This window comes from Palaemon carinicauda, chromosome 38 (genome assembly GCF_036898095.1).
Source record: "Palaemon carinicauda isolate YSFRI2023 chromosome 38, ASM3689809v2, whole genome shotgun sequence".
NCBI classification, from domain to species: domain Eukaryota; kingdom Metazoa; phylum Arthropoda; class Malacostraca; order Decapoda; family Palaemonidae; genus Palaemon; species Palaemon carinicauda.
Window position 1 is genome coordinate 29,192,229 of NC_090762.1, and position 22,567 is coordinate 29,214,795.

The 22,567-nt window shown below is 39.1% G+C and overlaps 1 protein-coding gene across 2 annotated transcripts in view; it reads left to right on the forward strand.

Annotated features, from left to right (window-relative positions):
- The window catches only part of LOC137630515 (uncharacterized), a 155,328-nt gene extending 134,631 nt beyond the window's left edge, over nt 1-20,697 (forward strand). For both annotated transcript variants that reach the window (XM_068362023.1, XM_068362024.1), the window contains exons 8-9: nt 10,129-10,305; nt 17,286-20,697. In XM_068362023.1, coding sequence (XP_068218124.1) covers nt 10,129-10,305; nt 17,286-20,038 — 2,930 coding nt within the window. In that variant the 3' untranslated portion in view covers nt 20,039-20,697. The remainder of the gene's footprint in view (nt 1-10,128; nt 10,306-17,285) is intronic.
- The last annotated feature ends 1,870 nt before the right edge of the window (nt 20,698-22,567 follow it).

The window sequence follows — 22,567 nt, forward strand, 5'->3', positions numbered from 1 at the left end:
TTGCTTTTTACAAAGAAGATAAGTGAATATGCTTTTAGAGTATTAAGTTATAAATTAAATTAGAAGAATTATTTTGAGAAAATTTTATCCTTTTAACCCTTTTACCCCCAAAGGACGTACTGGTACGTTTCACAAAAGCCATCCCTTTACCCCCATGCCATAAAATTTTTTTTTTTCATATTTTTGATAATTTTTTGAGAAAATTCAGGCATTTTCCAAGAGAATGAGACCAACCTGACCTCTCTATGACAAAAATTAAGACTGTTAGAGCAATTTAAAAGAAATATACTGCAAAATGTGCTGGGGAAAAAAATAACCCCTTTGGGGTTAAGGGTTGGAAATTTCCAAATAACCTGGGGGTAAAAGGGTTAATAGTTTTCTTTAGATAATTTTCGATCTGTTGCAAAGATTAACTAGCGTTCAGTTTATTTTTGTTACGTAGTAGTCAGTATCGTTACGATGTTACAATATATTGTAGCGATTTTATGAATAGTACTTTTTTCTTACTTCTCAAGTTTTTAAATTGTACTTTATAAAAGGAACATTTTATTTTGCAATTAATTGGTCCTTTCAGTATTTTTTCCTTAGTCAGAGATTAAAGGAAGTTACAGTTCAGTTTATTTTATACGATGCAGTATTCTTGACAATCGTCGTAGCGCACGATTCTACGTATCGTTGTTGCTTTGGTGGTTTTCGGAATACTAAAATTGTTTGTATATTATTTGTAGATGTTCCAATGATGGGAGTGATGATGCATCTTCTATTGGAACCCCTTAATTTAAGGGGTTATTTTGATTTATAAATATATCTATTAAGGTAATATTTGATATTTAATATTTTGTTACATTTATATGAGATTCTGTACTTTTGCATTCCCATTCAAACAATTGTCCAGTGACAGAATTATAAGTCTCTCCCTACGGAGTTCATTTCCTTTGAGCTAGTGTATACTTTGGTTTTCAGGTAATTATGAAACTATCTTTGTGCCAAAGAGTAAAGTGCAAATTTTTTAGTGATAAATTGTGCAGTGAATTTTATTCAGTGGAGAGTGCTTCTATTCGGACCTGTCGTTATCCTAGCCGTAGACCTCTGTCGAGCTCCCGGACCCAGGGGAGAAGTTAAGTCGAACGGCGAAAGGAATCGAGAGGGTAACCAGCCGTTACAGTCTTTTAAGACCCGAACTGAAGTCCTCTCGAGCGTTATCTGTCGATCACCATAACGCTCACCCTCGCTATAGATAAATCGAGTTATTAGTGTTTTCAAAGGCGCTAAGCTGAAAACAAAATTAGATTCGTTCTGCGTGTGTTACGTTTCGTGCGGCGCAGATGCAGTGCCGCCACCTCCACCTGACGGGTGTCGTCTCTCGACAGTGGCAAGCGCTATGGATCGACGAAGATAATGCTGAATACGTTTTGCCTAAGGTTGATCCGTGATCTTTGTAGTTAGGCATGAAACACCTTCTATCTTCATTTATGCAGTCTTTTCATCCTGCCGTTAACAGTGCGGTTGGGTGTCTCGATTCCGGTCTTTGACACGGTCGCACAGGTGACCTGTCTTTAACGGTGAGGACTCGTTGTCGCGCAGGCGGCCTACCAACCGCAATGTTCAATGGTGGGGGAAAGTGGATGCTTTACTTCAATTACCTGCTCAACGTAAACCGACTGCTCTTAGCACCTAGTATCAGTCTATACAGACACGCCGACGTTCGCCAGGCAGCAGAGCTGGCGAAGCGTCATCGGAGCGGTGCGGTAACGGAAACGGAACGTCGACAGAATGGAGCGAAGCGCCACGTCAGTGTGGACGCTTCAGCACCAGTGTGGACGCTTTCAGTGTCAGTATGGACACTTCAGCGTCAGTATGGAGGCTTCAGCGCCAGTGTGGACGCTTCAGCGTCAGTGTGGACGCTTCAGCACTAGTGTGGGTGCTTCAGCATCAGTGTGGACGCTCCAGCGTCGGGGTGGACGCTTCGCTACCTATGACAATAGACTTTGGTGTCCACCTGACCATGAACGTCTAGTGTTAAGTTATTGTTGCTCCAGGCGCTATATTAAGAAATAAATCTTAACTAGAAAGATATTATATTCTCGGACCAAGGCCTGCTGGGCTAACTCTTGGTTGTGAGAACTACTGTAGAATTAAAACCTCTAAGTATTGAGGTCTGAATTCAGAATCATAAGGAGTGGATTCCTAAGAATCAAGACTTCTCTTCCTAGGATAGAGATTGTAAAAGGAAGGGAATAACTTTCAGAAACTCATGAGAATTTTTCTAAAGAGTTTCCCTCATATTTTTTACCTGCTGCTCCTTGTTCCGACTTCAGAGTTTTCGCTAGTTGAGTTGATGGTGTCGCTATTTATTTTATTTTATTTTTATTACTAGCCAGCTACAACCCTAGTTGGGAAAGCAAGATGCTTTAACCCAAAGGGCTCCTTTAGGGAACGATGACCTAGTAAATTAATGGTAAAATAAATAAATGAATTAACATTAAATCATTCTCAGAAAAATAACGAACCTTACTGTAGAGATTGATACAGCGCTTGCAGCTGCAACAACAGAAAGGGCATTAAGGCCTTTGTGAGAATAGAACGTAAAAGTATATCTCCCACCACGGGCAGATCTTTTATGATTTAATGTATTATGTTTTTAAACCGCTCTTGTTAGTGACTCGTAAACATAGCGCAGTGCTCTGGAGGTGCTTGTTCGTGTTCACCTTGCCCCTAGTCCTATATCTCTTCCTTACGTTCCAACCCTTGGGAGAAGGAAGGTCAGTAGGCTGAGGTTCTTCGCGGACCTTGTTCATTAAACGTCTGTTCCGCCGAGCGATATTGTTGATGCAGTCCAAGACGTTCTTTCTCCACTTTGGAATGATGAAGTAATGCTCTTTTCTTCGCCTATGATTGGCAAGCTATGACATCACAACCATGTGACAAAGTATCTTAAAAAGAGCGAAGTTGGAATGTCTTGAAGCAATCAGTTCGTCATCGTTATGGTATCATGGATCTTGTAACTGTTTTCTGCATACAGTATTAGAATGCAGTTCCCTAACGAGAATGACATTCTACGTTTTCCCTGTCTACCATACTCGTCATGTATGCACGCGAAAAGAACTTACCTTCGCAGCAAACGTGTTTTGATGCTTAAACAGGAAGCAATTGAGTGTTTCTTTTCTTCCGCGAGAGAAGCGGAAGTCAGACAAGTCACATACAATCCTAGCTCTTCCTCTGGAATCTGACTCACTTTCAGGGAGGAAAGACTTTGTCCTCATTGAAGGACGCAAAACCTAGACTTAGTAGTCACCAATCAATTTGTCCTAGACCTTTCAGGAGTTGTATGTTTTCTATTAACTTATCCTGCAGTATCTAACATTCGCCAGAAGTTTTTTCTTTTCGGAAGAAGGCGACGTGTCAGCACCAGAATCGTGTAAGACACAGTTCTTTTTGGGAAAAGGTGCTCAGTTTGCTTCTGTTCACACTTCTTCCCCTCCCCCAGTTTGGAGAAAGGTCTATTACTTTCTTCTGAGGTCTAGAGACTACTGTTGACGGTATCTCACAGCATTGGATACGTTCAATTCGCGCACAAGGCGCGCTTGAAATGTCATAGGGACTCTCCCAGGTCGCTCACAGGACTGTGGTTGATGTTCTCTCCCGGCCTTTGCCCATGTTTGAGTTGGCGCACTTGCTACCTCGCGAGTGTAGATTTGGTCTGAGCTAAAAGAGGTCTATTTCATCTGTGTTTAGCGTTTACGATTCTCGTGGGGAGAAAATTTTCTCTTAAAGAGTCTAAGGACTACCATAGATCAAAGAAATGTTTTTCCGATTAGTGTCAGAAGACATAGTTCTCCTATGCTTAGTAACGCTTCCTCGCAGAGATATGCTCGTGTTACGAGAAGCGTTAGAGCGGGTGCTTGTAGTAGTCTGGTCTCTTTTACGGCAGATGTCACGCAGACACAGACGCAAGTTCTGGTCTCTCCCTCACGCAGTCACAGACGCAAGTTCTGGTCTCTCCCTCACGCAGTCACAGACGCAGACGCCAGTCTGGTCGTATGTTGGACGCTGACAGTCAAAGTTGATCCTTTCAACAAGTTGTCCCATTTTTGCGGTCTGCGGGACGTGTGACTCTCACTCATGCAGACGCATCCTACACACGGACAACTCTCGGCAATCAGTTCCGTCTTTCCGTCAATGACCGGACGCGATGCTGTCGCCTCCACGCAGCACGCTGTAGATTTACAACAAGCGGGGCACACACACAGCGCTGTATCCACACGACAAGGTGAACGCATACAGCATGCTGATACCTTACGGCAATGCAAGCACATGCGACATTATGGTAGCATGCTAGACGCATATAGTCAAGTCTTTTTTCTCACAGCAGTATAAACAGACTATTGTCTCTCCTTCGCGTCTCTCTGGCCTCGCAGCTAACGCTCCTTCGTGTCAAGCTTTGGCATTTAGTTTGTTGAACACTCGCTGATTACACACGATCAGGTCTTAACCTCACAGCATGAGGTTCACGTTGTTGATGCTTCTTTTCAACAAGCCTAGCTTTAATATCGGTTTCTTGCGACCAATATGGACGAGTTTTGGGAGGCGGTTCTAGATCGTGATTCTCTCTCACGACATGAGTGTAAGCAGCATGCTGGAACCATACTGGACTCATGCTGGGACCATGCTGGGTGCATGCTGGAAGCATGTCTTTAGTCCTTTTCCCCGTGTCAGAATCACGAACGTTTTATGTTATACCTTCAAGCTTTAGTTCTAGCTGCCTCCAGTATTTCGGAAAACCCCTAAGATCTAGAGGGTTGTTCGAAGGAGACAGCTGAGGGTTTCGCTTGTACAAAGGACATTTGCCTCAAGGTTTTCCAACCCAATTAGAGTGTTTTATGGAATGGTGTAGAGCTAGAGCTGGCTCTCCATTAGGTAACTCTAACACAAGTGGCCTATTTTTTCTTGGACCTTAGAAAAAAACACATTTTCTTTCCTCCTCGACCATCAAAGGGTACAGGAGTATGCGGGCATCTGTCTTCAGACGCAGAAGATTGGATCTATCAAATAGAGACCTTATAGATCTTCTCAGATCATTTGAGAGGACTTGGAGGCATCAGCAAGATGCGCCAGCCTGAAATTTAGGGTTCGTTTCTGGAGTTTGGCGGTAGTGACAGATCCGACCCTTTACACTTGGTTTCTTTTTAAGGCCTAAATATGGAGACTTTCTGAGTAAGTCTACCATAGTTGAGAGTCAGTGAAGTTCACTCATTTAGCAAGAACAATGACTTCACATTGGTTAAGCCATAGGTACCTTACAACCTGGATTCTTGGTCATTAACAAACATCTTTCTAATCCATAGCCTAAATCTTTCGGGATCACTATTCTCTCGAATTTGGTTTGGGATGGGCTGAGAAGAGTTTTTTGCCTGATTAAAACAAAGTTTTATTGGGACAAGAACAAAGAAGTTAAGAGTTTATTCATAACTCTTGGGTGCACGGTCAAGAAGCCTGCGCTATCCATGTCTAAAACATTCTATCATCTCGTATAGACTTTGATTACAAAGGTTCTTCCACACGGTTGGGTGACAGATCATAAGATGTTGAAAGAGTAAAGACTCACGAAGTTAGAGCTGTAGAAACTTCTGTAACTTTTAAACTAAACTGTTCTCTGCAAAGCATCGCGTATACAGCCTTGTGAAGGGGTAATCCTGTATTCGCCTTGCATTACTTTTACCGTGTCCAGTCTCTTTATGAAGACGTCTACGTTTTGGGATCACTTGCAACAATGAGTGCAGCAGTAGGTGAAACATTCTCCACTACATTTCCCTAAATTCATAGTACCCCTGTTCTTCTCTTGGAACTGTTATATATATTTTTATGACGGTACGTGAAGATTGGTCGGCAATCTTCCACAATCTTTGACCTAGTCAGGTGGTCATTTTGTTCCTAGAGAGCGCCCGGAACAAGGGTATTAGTTGAGGTCCTGTCATGTTATAGGTGGTTGTACCGTTTGACAGCTCCTAGAGATCATCAGCCCCGAGTGGATCACTGGATCTCCTAGGGATAACAGACAAAATGAGGCAGAGCATTGTTATCAGCTTCCTTATCAGGTTAGAACTGCTTAAGTTGTTTATGTAACTCTTAAGTGAATTTCCAATTATGCAGCTGTTCTGACCCGCCACCAATGGGTGTCAATCAGCCATTACATAACCAGCGGGTAAGTTTTATATTTAAAATTATATTTTCATAATAAAATAAATTTTTTAATATACTTACCCGCTGGTTATATAAGTTTTAGACCCACCCTCCTCCCCTCTAGAGACCATGGGGCATGGAAAATCTGAATTGGTTGAGTATAGTTCTACCTGTTGTACCGCGAGGGCGCTGGGGTACATCTGGCATATCTGTGCTAAGCTGCGCAAGAGATTTTGAATTTCCTGCCGAGGCGTCAGGGACTTTAGCCATTATATATCCAGTGGGTAAGTATATTCAAAAATTTATTTTATCATGAAAATACAATAATAATAATAATAATAATAATAATAATAATAATAATAATAATATATATATGGTTAGTCTCAGTTGTGGCTATCAAAAACTATTTGGCCTTGATCATGGTCTATTGACTGAAGAGTAAAGACCTTTCAGCTTCGTTGTAGCTGTCTATGCTCGTAGGAGCTCTGGGCAGTCTTGCCTATTCCTGGAGCTCAGGCTTCTGGAGTGGAATGCAATTTTGTTTCTCAGGGCCCTTATGCATACCCCGTACAAGCCTTTGAGGAAGTCGTTAGACAGGGATCTGACTCTTAAGACTGTCTTTTTGCTATCCTTAGCACCGGCAAAGAGAGTAGGAGAGTTACACAAACTCGCTTGAGTTCTTCAGGTTTGTGCCAGAATTCATGGCCAAAACCCAGGACTCAGCAGTTCATAACCCCCAAGTCTGAGTCCTTCTCTATACCCTACCTTCGGGAAGCATAGTGATTGAGAAGAGATGCTTTTGTGTCTCTTGAGGGCTCTGTGATGCTATCTGAAAAGGATCCGACACCTCAGGCCTAAGTGTCAGAGAATTTTTATTAGCACTTGCAGGAGAGAGTCGAGGCACCATCTATGACCATGGCTCATGAAGTCAGGGACATTGGACCCACCTGTCTGTGGACCAACTGATCAAAGTCACAGTCTGAAATAGACATACTACTTTTACGCCCTTTTATCTACGTGAGTATACTGTACCCACAAGGCTCTTGATACCTTTGTGCTTGGTCCTGCGGTGGCTGCTCAAGTAGTTGTTTAACCAGACCAGCTCCCACACAGGACAGAATGCATCTCGTCTATAGTAACGTGTTAATATGAAAGTCTGAAATGAATGGTAGAATAAGTGGTTTTTCTTAATTTTTTTTTGCCCCCCCCCTCCCTTTCGGGGATTAAGCAGTCAATTGATTATGTGCTGGATTGGACCTGATGATGATAAGTTAAACTTTAGATCTCCATTCTTTATATGTAATCAAGTATCTCTTCCATGCCCCCTTAATGAGGAAAATGGTGGAATTTATACCAACCCATAGATCATCATATAGGTATATCTTTCCAATCCGATATCCCCTTTGGGCGAAGGGTTTCTCTGTTTTGATTGAGTACATGCACCCATGTATAAGCCAGGCCCCGTTAGCCTTTCACCCCTATGAAAGACAGGTAGATGTTTCTGGGGTCACCACTTAGCTCCTTTACTGAACAAGTGGTGATCACTTCCATGGAAGGAAATGAACCTTCCATTTTGGTTTTCAGGGGACTTCCAATCTACCAAACAGCGAGTCTCCCTAATTAAGGAATGAGGGTTTGCATATTACATAGGAACAAATCAAAATTTGATTTTTCAAAGCTATACAAACGTAAGACCTTTAACCCAATTTTCCTCCTCCAACCACCCCTCTCAGTTCTTATCCGAGAGGTCTAAAGTAAAGTTCTCTAGCTCAGAAAGAGAGTGTTGCTTCACACTCCTCACCCTTTACCAGCTCGTTTTCAAGTTTATAACGACCGTCTCCATCTCATGCACTGAACCAGTCTCCCTAATTAAAGGACTCGGGCTTGTATAGCTAGGAAAAATATAAATTACTTTAAAAATTCCTGATTTTTCTTAGCCATACAAGTATGAGTCCTTTAAGTTGAACTTCCAACCTCAAGCACCCCTCAAGTCCTTAGCTGAAAGGTCAAAGTGAAGATTCTCCAATAGGTGGAGGGGCAAGGCCCCTTCTTGTCTGCACTCACCACCTGTCGTTAGCCTTGTAAACAATTTCAAAGGCCATTCCAGCTCACACTGAAGACCTGTCTCATTTGAAATTGTATTAATTTTCAAATTTTTATTTTAGGACTTAGAGTTTGCCTCAATTCTTTCAAATCTCCTCTGGAAAGGGATGAGAGCATTATATCAGAAAATAGGTGTATTTATCCAGTAAGAGTCATTGAGCATTATTTGAACAATTCTATTATTATTATTATTATTATTATTATTATTATTATTATTATTATTATTATTATTATCATTATTATTACTTGCTAAGATACAACCCTAGTTGGAAAAGCAGTATGCTATAAGCCCAAGGGCTCCAACAGGGAAATAGCCCAGTGAGGAAAGGAAATAAGTAAACTAAAAGAGAAGCAATTAGAAATTAAAGTAAAATATTTAGAGAACAGGAACAACATTGAAATACAAGAGAAAGAGAAATAAGACAGAATAGTGTGCCTGAATGTACCCTCAAGCAAGAGAACTCTAACCAAAGACAGTGGAAGACTGTGGTACTAAGGCTATGACACTACCCAAGATTAGAGAACAATGGTTAGATTTTGGAGTGTCCTTCTAGAAGAGCTGCTTACCATATGTGAAGAGTCTCTGCTACTCTTACCAAGAAGAAAATAGGCACTGAAAAAGTACAGTGCAGTAGTTAACTCCTTGAGCTAAGAAAAATTGTTTGGTAATTTCAGTGTTGTCAGGTGTATGAAGAAAGGAAAATGTGGAAAGAATAGGCCAGACTATTTGATGCATATGTAGGTAAAGACAAATGAGCCGTAACCAGAGAGAGGGATCCTATGTAGTACTGTCTGACCAGTCAAAGGACCCATAACTCTAGCAGTAGTACTGTATTTTAACGGGTGATTTGTGCCCTGGCCAACCTACCATTTTTTTATGTAACATTAGAATAACAAATCAACTTTTATCTAGAGATGCTTGGTCCTTCTTTGTTGAAGGTTTGGTCACGGAAGCTCTCAAACAATCATTGTCTAATGAAAGCCCTGACGGTTAGGGTTTATGCTATGAAAAGTGCAGATATATTTTCCATTAATGCTGATATCTTTCTTTGTAAAGGACTTTTTATGGCAGTTCAATTACATATCAGTTCAAATTTAGCTAAGTTTTATCTTGAAGAATCTTAGTTTTTTTATCAAGATTATTGGGTTGTTAGTCCTATAGTGGCTGCTGGCAATGTAATCTAATAACATAATTTTCATTAAATGGCAATGGGGTTATATAAATCAGCAGAAAATAATCTAGAGTCCCATATTTGAATGTGTATTTTTGGATGGATTTTTTATCATAATCAAAACTACTTGTGTGTCTGGAATGTTTTATTATTTTTATTATTGTAAATACTGTACATGGATGACCAATCCCTTTCCTTCCCTGCCCACTCACCTTCATCATTGTCTGAGAGGTAGCAGTATGAATATCAGAAGAGGGTCATATAGATAAACAGAATTTTAATGATAAAATTTTACTTTTCTATGTTTACCTGATATTTATTACATGCCTACCCTCCTCCCTTATAACTTATAATGTCAAGAGTACATGGAATACAAGAGTTTCTACTTAAAGACTGAAATGATAAGGGATTCGTGGCTAGAACAAACCATTGGAGGTTGCCAATATTGGCTAAATTGTGTCATTCCTTCATAAGAGGCATAATTTTATTGAAAGAAAAGTAGATATTTTTTTAGTTTTTGTAAATGTCTTTATAACTGAGCTTTCCGAGAGAAGCAATTTGATCATCTTGTGAGGATAAGAATAGATTTATTTTTTATTAGAATTCTGTTTTTCTACATTGATTCCAGTGCCCAAATATTTAATTCATAATTAATTGAATCATATTCCAACAGGTGATGGAAAAGAAGCAGAAAAATTACTTTCATTTGTTGAAGCCTCCATTACAGAAGAAGTTAAAGAGTTGGTTAAAAAGTTAAAGGAGGAAACACTTTCCATATTAAGGTTGAATGATCCTCCTACAGCTAAGGTTTTACCTCCTACCGAGTCTGAAAAAAATGATTCTTCCATAGGTAAGTTTTTAGCATTTAAAATTGCATGCAAAAATTAAATTAATGGTAAATCGAGAGTTCTATTTGATTTTTAATATTTATTCTATGCATGTACAGAATCCATAAAACTTGGTTGCTTCATTTTTTTCATCTTGTGTTGCGACACACACACACACACACACACACACACACTCTCTCTCTCTCTCTCTCTCTCTCTCTCTCTCTCTCTCTCTCTCTCTCTCTCTCTCTCTCTCTCTCTCTCTCTCTCTCTCTCTCTCTCTCTCTTTTTTTTTAGCAGTTTTGAATACTTGACAACATTTGGCATTCATGCTCCCATCATACATACATATACCAAGGCACTTCCCCCAATTTTGGGGGGTTGCCGACATCAAACACATGAAACAGAAAAGGGGACCTCTCCTCTCTACGTTCCTCCAACCTAACAAGGGACTCAACCGAGTTCAGCTGGTACTGCTAGGGTGCCACAGCCCACCCTCCCACATTATCCACCTCAGATGAAGCATCATAATGCTGAATCCCCTACTGCTGCTACCTCCGCGGTCATCTAAGGCACCGGAGGAAGCAGCAGGGCTTACTGGAACTGCGTCACAATCGCTCGCCATTCATTCCTATTTCTAGCACGCTCTCTTGCCTCTCTCACATCTATCCTATCACCCAGAGCTTTCTTCACTCCATCCATTTACCCAAACCTTGGCCTTCCTCTTGTACTTCTCCCATCAACTCTTGCATTCATCACCTTCTTTAGCTGACAGCCATTCTCCATTCTCTCAACATGGCCAAACCACCTCAACACATTCATATCCACTCTAGCTGCTAACTCATTTCTTGCACCCATTCTCAGCCTCACCACTTCGTTCCTAACCCTATCTACTCGAGATACACCAGCCATACTCCTTAGACACTTCATCTCAAACACATTCAATTTCTGTCTCTCCGTCACTTTCATTCCCCACAACTCCGATCCATAAATCACAGTTTGTACAATCACTTTCTCATATGGAACTCTCTTTACGTTCATGCCCAACCCTCTATTTTTTACTACTCCCTTAACTGCCCCCAACACTTTGCACCCTTCATCCACTCTCTGACGTACATCTGCTTCCACTCCACCATTTGCTGCAACAACAGACCCCAAGTACTTAAACTGATCCACCTCCTCAAGTAACTCTCTATTCAACATGACATTCAACCTTGCACCACCTTCTCTTCTCGTACATCTCATAACCTTACTCTTACCCACATTAACTCTCAACTTCTTTCTCTCACACACCCTTCCAAATTCTGTCACTAACCGGCCAAGCTTCTCTTCTGCGTCTGCAACCAGTATAGTATAATTCACAAACAACAACTGATTTACCTCCCATTCATGGTCATTCTTGTCTACCAGTTTTAATCCTCGTCCAAGCACTCGAGCATTCACCTCTCTCACCACTCCATCAACATACAAGTTAAACAACCACGGCGACATCACACATCCCTGTCTCAGCCCCACTCTCACCGGAAACCAATCGCTCACTTTATTTCCTATCCTAACACATGTTTTACTACCATAAGACTTGGTAATGTGTTTGAAGTATCCCATGTCAATTTCCATTGTATTCATATGTGCCCATAATTGTTTTTTTCTATAAATTTTAATAAATTGTCTGATTTTCCCTGGGCTTGAGTTTTATCTTCTATAGCTTTTTACTCCTTTTGAAACGCAGGATGTGGTTCCCTTTGCTCTTTTTACTAATTGTTCTTCTTGTTTGCATTTTGCAAAATTTATCAATATTTGTGACAGTGTTAGTTATGTTCAGTATATAGAAGTGAGTTCACACGATCCAACTGATGGTTTTCTGACTCCTTCCTCATGCTTCTTCACCAATCACCATTGACTTTGATTTTCTTGCAATGATTTCTAATTCTTTGCATTTTGCTATTCCATCTTTTAAAAGACAATATAACCTTTTTTCCACATATTTTGCAGCTTCATCCATAATTTTTGTTATTACTAGCTAAGCCACAACCCTAGTTGGAAAAGTAGGAAGCCATTAACCAAAGAGCTCCAACAAGGAAAAATAGTCCAGTGAGGAAATGGAATAAGTAAATAAATAAACTACTCTATATGAAAGCTATTGAATAAAGAATATAAAATTTCATAAGATCAGTAATAACTTTAAAATAGATATTGTAATATATAAATTATGAGAGACTTGTCAGCCTGGTCAACATAAAAATATTCGCAGCAAGTTTGATCTTCTTTCACCAATTCAATTGCCCTATCTGGCATATGGTCACAAGTTGAATAAAACTTTTAGAATACTGCATAGAGTTGAGCCTTATGATGGAGACGGCAAGCCTATTAGAACTAACTGTATACTAGATATTATATACAGGATAGTCCAAATGCAAAAATTGGTCAGAATTAACTGAACGATGGTGCCAGAGATTAATATCCACATCAGGAATGAGAAATTTAATAAAATGCAAATGATTGTCCAACAAATTGAACTGCTGATGACCAGACGGGAAAGAAATAATCAAAACAAAACAAGAGTAAAAGAATTAAAACATTTCTGAATAGATTGATCACCAAAAATCTTTGAAAACTCTCAATAAGCCAATTTTTTGTGCAATTGAAGAAACAGATTGAATGTGTCTCTCAAAAGTAAATTTGCAATCAAGAATCACACCTAAAATTTTAATTGTTCCGTCACTAAATACAAACCTTTTCGCTCTTTATAGGGAATATACTTTTGGCGAAGAAACTGGAAGAAAGCCGTAAGTCTTAGCGAATTATTGGGGGTTTAAGGCTACTAACGGCTACCCCGCTCAATACACCCATGTTCTATCATTGCTTTTGGCTATTCGACTAATCTTTTTCTCTTTGCAGGTATGACTGTTGCTGTTTAGGATTGGCATGTGAACTTTTCCAGGACCTGAAGGGCGCCAATGTGGCACCTTTATGTCTGCAGTCAAGACCCACCCTCACTCCTTGTGCCCTGCCTGCAGAGGACACACTTATAGGTAGAACTCACCTTGCACACAGTGTCGGGAGTGGCCATCTTTAAGTGGGAGAGATTTGGCAAGATTTGACAGATGCCACAAGAAGTCCTAGAGGGATTTTTCATCTTTGGGGTCATCCTAGAAAGCGAACTTCTGCTCGTTTGGTCTCCCCTGGGGAACATTTGAGTAGAAGTGGTGACTTTTTTACCCCCGGACAACCCTTAGTTTTGGAGGATGCCACCACTTCCCCTAGCGAAGCAGCACCACCCTCTGCCAAAGGGGAGTCTTTCTCCGTTGACGACGGCCTTCATCTTTGGCTTTCATTAGGGATCGTCAGTCCCCCTTCCAACGAAGGTCTCCTGGAGTTGGTCCAGTTAGGGGTACAGAGGAAGCACATACTGGTTTCCTCAGAGGTTGACGTCGTCTTCCTCTCAGAGACTAAAGATATTGCACCAGCAGTGTCTGGTGTCCCGACCTGGTTTGGTTTCCTTGCTTGCTTTGTCACTGTTTGGGCCAAACATGTGGCCTCAGCACTTGTACAAGAGTGGGTTTGGACTAGCACTCCTCAGAGGGCTCAGTCAGGAAGGCTAAATGCGGCCGACCCAGAGCTTGACCTCACCTTGGTCTTACTCATCAGTATTATGATGACGACGCTTTCGCTCAACCTGTAGAGGGTTTGCTAAGTTCGAAGCGTCGTCCTGCCCTTCTCAAGGGGAGAGCATCTTTCTTGTTTGCGAGTTAGGTCTTCCCCTGAGTGGCTCCTTCATGTGGCGTGACGTAAAGGGTTTTGAATTCGTCCATGCCTTTTTCTAGCCTGTCAGAGTGAGACAAGGTAGTGTGTAAGCTGGGCACAGCCTCGATCCCTCGCCATTGTCTTCGTCGTACTCAATCTCATCATCCAGTGTTCCTCGTCCTGTACTTGTAGCAAATCTTAATGCTGGATTGCTCAGGACTGCTCACTTAACTCCTGTGGGAGTATTGACAAGTGACGCTCGCTTGGCCCCAGAAAGTAAACAGGTAAACCCGAATTGAGCGAGAGCTCTTTCCGATCTTTCCAATGAGGTCTTACACGAACCAGAGTGTTCGCCAACTCCAGCATGTGATGAAGTTGACTCTCGTAGCATAGTAGACATCAGTTTGGCAAGAAAGCCATACACATCGTTGTGTACACCACAACTGAGATGCGAAGAAGAAGCATGCCGAATATAATCTACGCTAACCCGGGTGTTCGCACAGACATCAAACTTCAAGCCTTAAGTCAACACTGCTTGAGTGGGTTATTTCATCACACAATCACGAGCAAGGGAATGCCACCTCACTCCCTCCTGTTTACCATAAATCACCTGTTTGCCAGGAAAGGAGAGCATGTCTCGCCAAGAGAACGCCTTCCAGCAGTAGCTCGTCCACAATCCCCAGTTCGTACGGTCAGAGGAGAGCCCAAGAGTCTACCTGTGCGCCTTCACTCGGCAAACCGTAAGCGCACTCCTCCCAGGAGAAATGACGACGACAGGTCACAAGGTTAATAATTAATAATGATGATTAATATTACAGTAATAGGTCTTCCAAACCGAGCTCCTCGGAAACGAACTCCAGAGCACAAGTTCTCTAAGGTGCCCTATCGGGTCTTCCTCCTTTCAGAAATGACACGCCATGGTTCAACGAGCTGGACAGAGTAGTCCAGTAAGTGGTAGCCGGTACCACACTGGTGCCTCCTAGGAATAATCCAACTACAGCTGTAACAATGACGAGGATTATTATTATTAATATTATTATTATTATTACTAGCTAAGCTACAACCCTAGTTGGAAAAGCAAGATGCTATAATCCCATGGGCTCCAATAGGGAAAAATAGCCCAGTGAGGAAACGAAATAAGGAAATAAATAAACAATGTAGGAATTAATGAAAATTAAAATAAAATACTTTAAAAACATTAACAACATTAAAAAATATTCAATTTATAAACTGTAAAAGGACTTATGCGAGCCTGTTCAACATAAAACATTTGTTGCGAGCTTGAACTTTTGAAGTTCTACTGATTCAACTAACCCGATTAGGAAGATCATTCCACAACTTGGTCACAGCTGGAATAAAACTTCTAGAGTACTGTGTAGTATTGAGCCTCATGATGGAGAAGGCCTGACTATTAGAATTAACTGCATACCTAGTATTATGAGCAGTATGGAACTGTCCAGGAAGATCTGAATGTAAAGGATGGTCAGAATTATAAAAAATCTTACGCAACATGCATACAGTAATGATTTAATTGAACGACGGTACTTTCGGCAGATTCAGCTTGAGGCATCGAGTTCCTCGATTTATACCTCTCCTCCATCCGACCCAAGACGAAGGAGCCCTGAGGCAACGCAACCTCGGGAACAACAGGCACTTTTGGGCGTTTTCCCCCTATCACCAGCCAAGGAGCACAGACTTCAAGATCCGGAACCTAGGAAGCTAGAGCTGGACTAATCTAAATTAGAGCTGATTCCAATAATATCTTGAAGAGGAAACGACAAAGAAAAGCAACACCTCCCCCTGGCAACATGTTTCACTCTCTAACCTGCAGGGGCTTGAAATCTCGAGAGATCTCCTGTACTGATCTATCGTCTGTTTCTAATGGGTGGAGGTTATCCAGCATCTTTCAGAGAAAGGCTTAACACACCAGTATTAGTTGCACAGCTTATGGTATAGCTGCATTGGCTCCTCTTGCAGGACCATTAGCATCGGATGGAGATAACATATTAGGACTGGGATGAAAGTGAAGAATGACTGGCCATTTCCTTTTCCTTTTCATCTTCCCCTCTCTTTGGGCACAGCATTGGAAATCTTGTCAGCTGGAATCGATTTGCTTGCAAATAAGCCCCTATTTGCCTGTAGCATTTGTACTAGGTAATGTAGAATTGTCATTTCCCCCACTCTTTAAGATGAAGATTGTGTTGTAAGGAAGCAAACCTATTTTTATATACTGTATACAATATGCCTTACTGTTACCACAAATTTCTGCTCTGCATCCTTTATTACACAGGCCGTGGACCCGCTGTTATTGTCAAACCAACCACCAGTGCACGGTGTGTAAAGTACCTTAACTCTGCACCACCTAAGGATGAGTCCCCTATGTGAAGAATGATGGTTTATGTTTATTTAAGAACAATTGACAAATTTGGAAGTAAATTGTATCTTTCCTAATTATACAAACCTGTGTCCTTTGTTCATACTTTTCCACCATCACCTACCCCCTGGAAAGTGAGTGCTCAGTTGACCAAGTGGGGGGGTGGGGCTTTCCCGCTCCTGGCCAATAGCTACCGGCCACTTGTTTACACCTTGTCATAAAAGTTTAACTGCCATAGACTCTAACTTCTATTGTATGTAAAGGACTCAGTTTTGTATAGTTATGAAAAGTACAAATTACTTACAAATTTGTGATTTTTCTTTATAGTTTTCTGCCATGAGGTCAAACTGACAACTGTCAATTTTCACAATATTTTCATAGCAATCTCATTTTCATCCTATTGATCTGTACAAAAATTTTCAACTTGAAGCAGTTTTGATAGCTAGGTATTAAGATACTAAAGAAAAGGATGAAAAAGGCCGACTACTGCATCTGAAGGCCAGAAGTACTGGATGTTGAAAAAGTTTATGGACCATCGATGTGGATAGCAGCACTTTATGGTTTTTCTTTTATGTTGTAGTAGATAAAAGATAAAATTTTTGTTTAATTTTCCATAGATGAATTTTTTACATAGAAATTTATGCTGGGAAAAGTAGACATATGGCAAAAGAAAAGTTCAGGAGCCTTCAAAAGCTCAGTCATGCATTGTCAGACCCCCCAGTTTATCTATCCAGAGTTAAAAACTGCTTTCGTTGTTAGACCATGGGGTGAAAAAGATTAAATAAAATGTACACCGATGGGATATGTCTGTCATATTTTATTTTTACTCTGAACAACCATTTTGTTTTAGGATATTTTTTTATTAAGCTATCGATTTATTTGCAGGAGCTAGACGTGCTGAAATCATGGCGAAAGCTGTGAAATCTGATACCAGTGGTGATTATTTGAGAAAGAAATGTTTCCGGGAGCCCGCAAAGGTATGGGGTAAACCTACCAAGCAGGTATCACTTCGTCAGGGGCTGTCAGATGAGAATGACTCGTCTATGAGTAACCGCGATGTCCAAGATTTCATGAAAATACCAATAAAAGAAACTTTAAGTAAACCTTTGGTACCACAACGAAGATCTCAAAGGAGAGTTGTGCATAAATATATAAAAAGAAATGTAGAAGAAGAAAATGAGCAAATAATAGCAAGTGATGCTATAGATAATGAGAGCCTTAATGATCAGTGGCAAGAACAGGAGGGTGAATCATCAGCTGTGGATGAAAAAGTTGTAAATGGTACAGATCCAGTGTCAGATGAATTGGAGATTCTAACTAAGGTTCCTCCTGTACTTCCAAAGCCAAAAAGGGTCCGAGGACCACCTAGGAGAAAAATCTTGTCTCAAGCGGTAGAAGTAAATAAGGCTGATAATATTTTAACAAGTCTTCAAGCTTTAAAAAGGAAGGTGAGTGATGAACAATTGATTGAAAAGCGAAGAAAACGAAGACAGCTTAAAAAAGTGGAGCCAGATGAAGAGTCCGCTGTAGACTTATCAAGAATAATAGTTGGTTTACCTCCAGTCAAAGTAGAAGCTAGTGCAGTTATGGTTCGTGATGAAGTAAATGAAATTCCACCTTGTCCTGAGTTGAAACCCAGAGAAAATGAGGAACGTACCAAACGAGAAAATTTACAGTCTACTATAACTTTGAATATCCAATTAAAAGGAGAGAATATTTATAAAAACCAGCACTTCAAGATATTAAACAATAATTGGATAGCTATTCAAGGTAACGAAAGAAAACTTGACAGGCTGAAAAAGAAACTGATATCAATTATTCTACCTGAACATGTTAAACAGACTGTAGACGAAGATAAGGTTGATGTAGAGATTACAGTCTTAGAAACTGAAGAGCCAGAAATTGTTTGTGATACTAATACCACTTTTGAACTTAGGACAGACACATCCAACATTAATTTAGTTTCTTCTACAATTCATGATAAGAACCAAGTGCAAGTGAAAAATGATGTTCATTATAACTCAGCAGATGAAGAGAATATACCGTTAATCATAAAAACAGAAAAACCTGACTATTCACCTCAGAATAAAATTTATAGTACAAGTGATGTTATTAAGGATTTACAAGGCATGTGGGAGTCGGATAGCAATGATAACGGCATAGAATCGGTCGATGGAGATCCTTTGGAATTTCACTCATTTGTTACAAAATCAGAAGATTCTTGGTCTGAAAATGCCTCTAATGAAGAACACAAATTTTTCCCATTTTCGCCCATAAATATTACAAAAGATTGTGATGAGGGTGGCATGAGTGAGGATTTCCACGATGATAAAAGTTTTGTAGATCTTGTGTCAGACGTTGATGACTTTGAAGATGAGTCGGAACCTATAATCTTAACACAAAGTATGGTCACTCAAAGGCCAGGGTATAGTTTAAATTACAATAACATTGTTCCACCAGGTAATAATTTGAAGTTGAGCCACTTAACAGCTGCTACACCTATGTTTACAACAGCTTCCTTAGTGGGCAGTCCTATAAAATTGAAAGATAAAGGTATGCAAACACCTTTATACAAAAGGGCAGATCAGGCAACAGAATCTCACTCCTCAGGACCCTCTAATCCTGCATCAATAAGTAAAAGATATATAACATATAACAGTCCATTAGTTGTGTCTGGTGGACAAACCCCTACTCTTGTTCCTGTGTCAACTTCACTGCCATTATTGAAAAGTCAGGGTCCTCAAAAAAGTTCTTTTCTATTAGAACAACCCTCTTACGTGCAGTTGAGCTCCGATTCCATGAGACCCCGTTCCCCGTATAGTCGGTCATTCACAGCATGTGGAAACAGTTCCTCGACACCTAGTCATGCAGATTATTCATCACCAGAATCTTGCCTTGGAAGTCGGATCCTTGTGTCGAGTCATTCGGCTACAACCGTTGAAAGTCAGTCTCCTTTAATTTGTGTGCCAACCCCTGCAAGGTTTCCAGGGTCAGTGACAGTTACTCCACGAAGGCTAACTCAAGCAAGTGAAATATCAGGTATCAGCACTTCAGTTACTCATGCCCATAATTCAACTTCTGTATCTCCAGTTGGTCTACATCGCCACCCAGACCTGGGTGGTGTGAAATTAGTGAAAGTGAAAATTAATAATGCCCACTCTGTATTAATTCCAGAAAATGAAATTGCAATGAGTGCTACACAAATGAATGTTATAACTAATGTTGGAAAGGAGGGATATGCCAAATTTTCTTCGCCAAGTTCTCTTGAAGAAATTCCCTCATCAGTTACCATAGATGATGGTAATCATAGTACTGAAATGGATTCTGTCATGACACGTGGACTGCCCCTCTCAGATGTACACCATCGGACTGCTGTTGCTCAAACATCTCTTGTTGGACAAGATGGGGGTTTAAAATGTGATTCAAACTCATCTTGGGTGTCTAATGATTCTAAGTCCTCATTTTCAACCACCTCATCAGGTAAAGTATGTAGTTTCCTATTTTCTCCCAAATTTACCAAACAGTCTAGAATGAAAAACCCAACTGGGGAAGCAACAGGCATACCTGTAGCTCCAAAGAAATTGAAAGTCCCATTTATTTTCAAACACAGTCTTGTGCCAAAGAAAAAATCTTTGTGAGTGTGTATCTTAAAAAGTTAGAATTTTGTCAGGACTTATAAGATTCATATTTTGTTCATAGTTTTATTTTTATGGAAGCATGTTTAAAAGACTTTGAAGGACTTTAACCTTTCTTTGTTGATTATCAAATTAAATGTTTGGTAAAGGCTGTACATGAAAATTATTATTCCTTTATGCAAGGATTATGAATTTTTTCACCATGATTTTATCTTTGATTTTAAATTCACTTCATAGCACTTACTTTTAGGTTTTTAGGACAATTTTCCCTTTTTCATATTTAGATCATTTGTATTTATCTTTATTTTCTCTTCTTGATGCCCATCATTCATATACGATAGTTACATTTGCTGCCTCAAATATCTCCAGACTTGGTTTCTATGCCTAAAAGACAAGAAGTATTTTATCATTCATCTTTTAGTCTCGAGATTTATCATATGTCTTGTTTGAGTTCAATATCTTCAATAATGGGGAACTTAAAGAAGAGGAAATCTTAGAAAAGTTTTCTTTTTCTCATACCTTTGCCCTGGTATTAGTTACAACTAGCTCATTACTGTACTGGACATGTAGCTAGTGAAAGCCAGTTTGATGTGTATTCTAAAGCTCTTCAGACAGCTTTAAAATCTAGATATTTTCTTACTGTACCGGTTGCTTTTACTTCTGGGTAGTTTAGAACTTACTATTGATTCAGACCACTTGTTTTGGGAGAAGACGAAACTTATCCAAAGAAAATAAACATTCTTAACAAAACTCCACAGTACCTATGCCCTGCAACAGTTACCTATTGTGGTTTAATCAATGCTATCACTATGTGGAGACATGCCGCAAGCATCAGAAAAATGCTTTTAAGTAGTTTATCTACAATGTCACATTTTACGTTTTGATTGAGTTACTCAAATAGGAATGTTGAAGTTGTTCAGGGATTATAAGATATTCTTTCATATCACTTAATCTTCAGTACACATACATATTTGATTGGTATGATGTTCTTTTTGTATTTAAGTAGTTTTGAAAATGGGTGATTATGGATACTGTATAGTATGTCTTTTTGAGGAACAAAGTACTTTCCTTGATATTACTTGAGTTACTGTTCCAATCTTTACGAGATTTTTTTTTTTCTAGTACATGCAGTTGGGCGTGATCATAGAGAATCAAATTTTCATTACTAGTCCTTGATTCGCAGCAGAGAAATTTTTTATAGTCGAGTAAACCTAGTTATGTCTAAACACTGTTTAGTCTTCTCTTTTCTGAAAGTAATCCATAACCTATTCACCATTGTTTCCTCTTGGTCCCTAACTACCATGAGTTAGGAAATTTTAACTCATGCTTGTTCACAGATTCTGTTTGTTGTATTTCTCACTTCCGGTAATTCTGAATTGTCGGACTTTGAATTACCACTTTTGAAGTAATTACAATTTATTGCAGATACATTCAAAGCCCATTATAAATTTTTTGTGTCTCACTAAGCAGCCTTCCATTTGGATTAGGGATTGGCTGATAGTCTTTGGCCTCAACAGATGGGTAACTTTGTCATTTGAACTGCCTTATTTAAGTGACATGGAAATTTTCCTTGTTTGTAGATGTTTTAATGTCTAGTTTAAGGAAGTCTGTTACAGCAGCGTCCTGTATTTAATACTCTCCTTTTGCCTAAAAGCCACCACTTTAGCGTTTAAGACTGAATGTTATACATATATTTCAGCGTATCACAGTCAGACTTTCTGTTGGATACGTAATGTTTCGTAAATACTGCATCATTTCTTTCATCTTAGAGTGATTATAAGTTACCTTCTCACAAGTGTTGCACAGATTGTTAGCAAATGTTCCATTTCTCTCATTTGACTGGAAATCATCCTATTCTGTTAATGAATTATAAATCTGATAATTTTAAAGTATGTCTACAGTAATTTGTTTTAAAGGTTTTGAGTTTAGAATCATGCACTGTACAGTGGTGGTAACACGAGATGTTCTTCAGTGGTGATAATTGATATATTTGAAGCTCTTTTGCCATGAAATGGTTTATAATTTTTTGTTGTTGTGTTAGGCTAAAATCAGTCTTTGGGTTTTATTATATACTATATATATATATATATATATATATATATATATATATATATATATATATATATATATATATATATATATATATATATATATATGTATATATTTATGTATATATATTTATATATATATATATGGAAATAAATATATATATATATATATATATATATATATATATATATATATATATATATATATATATATATATATATATATATATATATGTGTGTGTGTGTGTGTGTATTTATGTATATACAGTATATATTTATATTTATATATATTATATATATATATATATATATATATATATATATATATATATATATATATATATATATATATATATATATATATATATATATATATATATGTCTTATTTATAACTGTAATCGAACAGTTTAACATGTTTTTTCAAAAAGGCCCATAAAAGAAACACAGGAAATATGAATAAATCACACTATATTTCGGTCAATA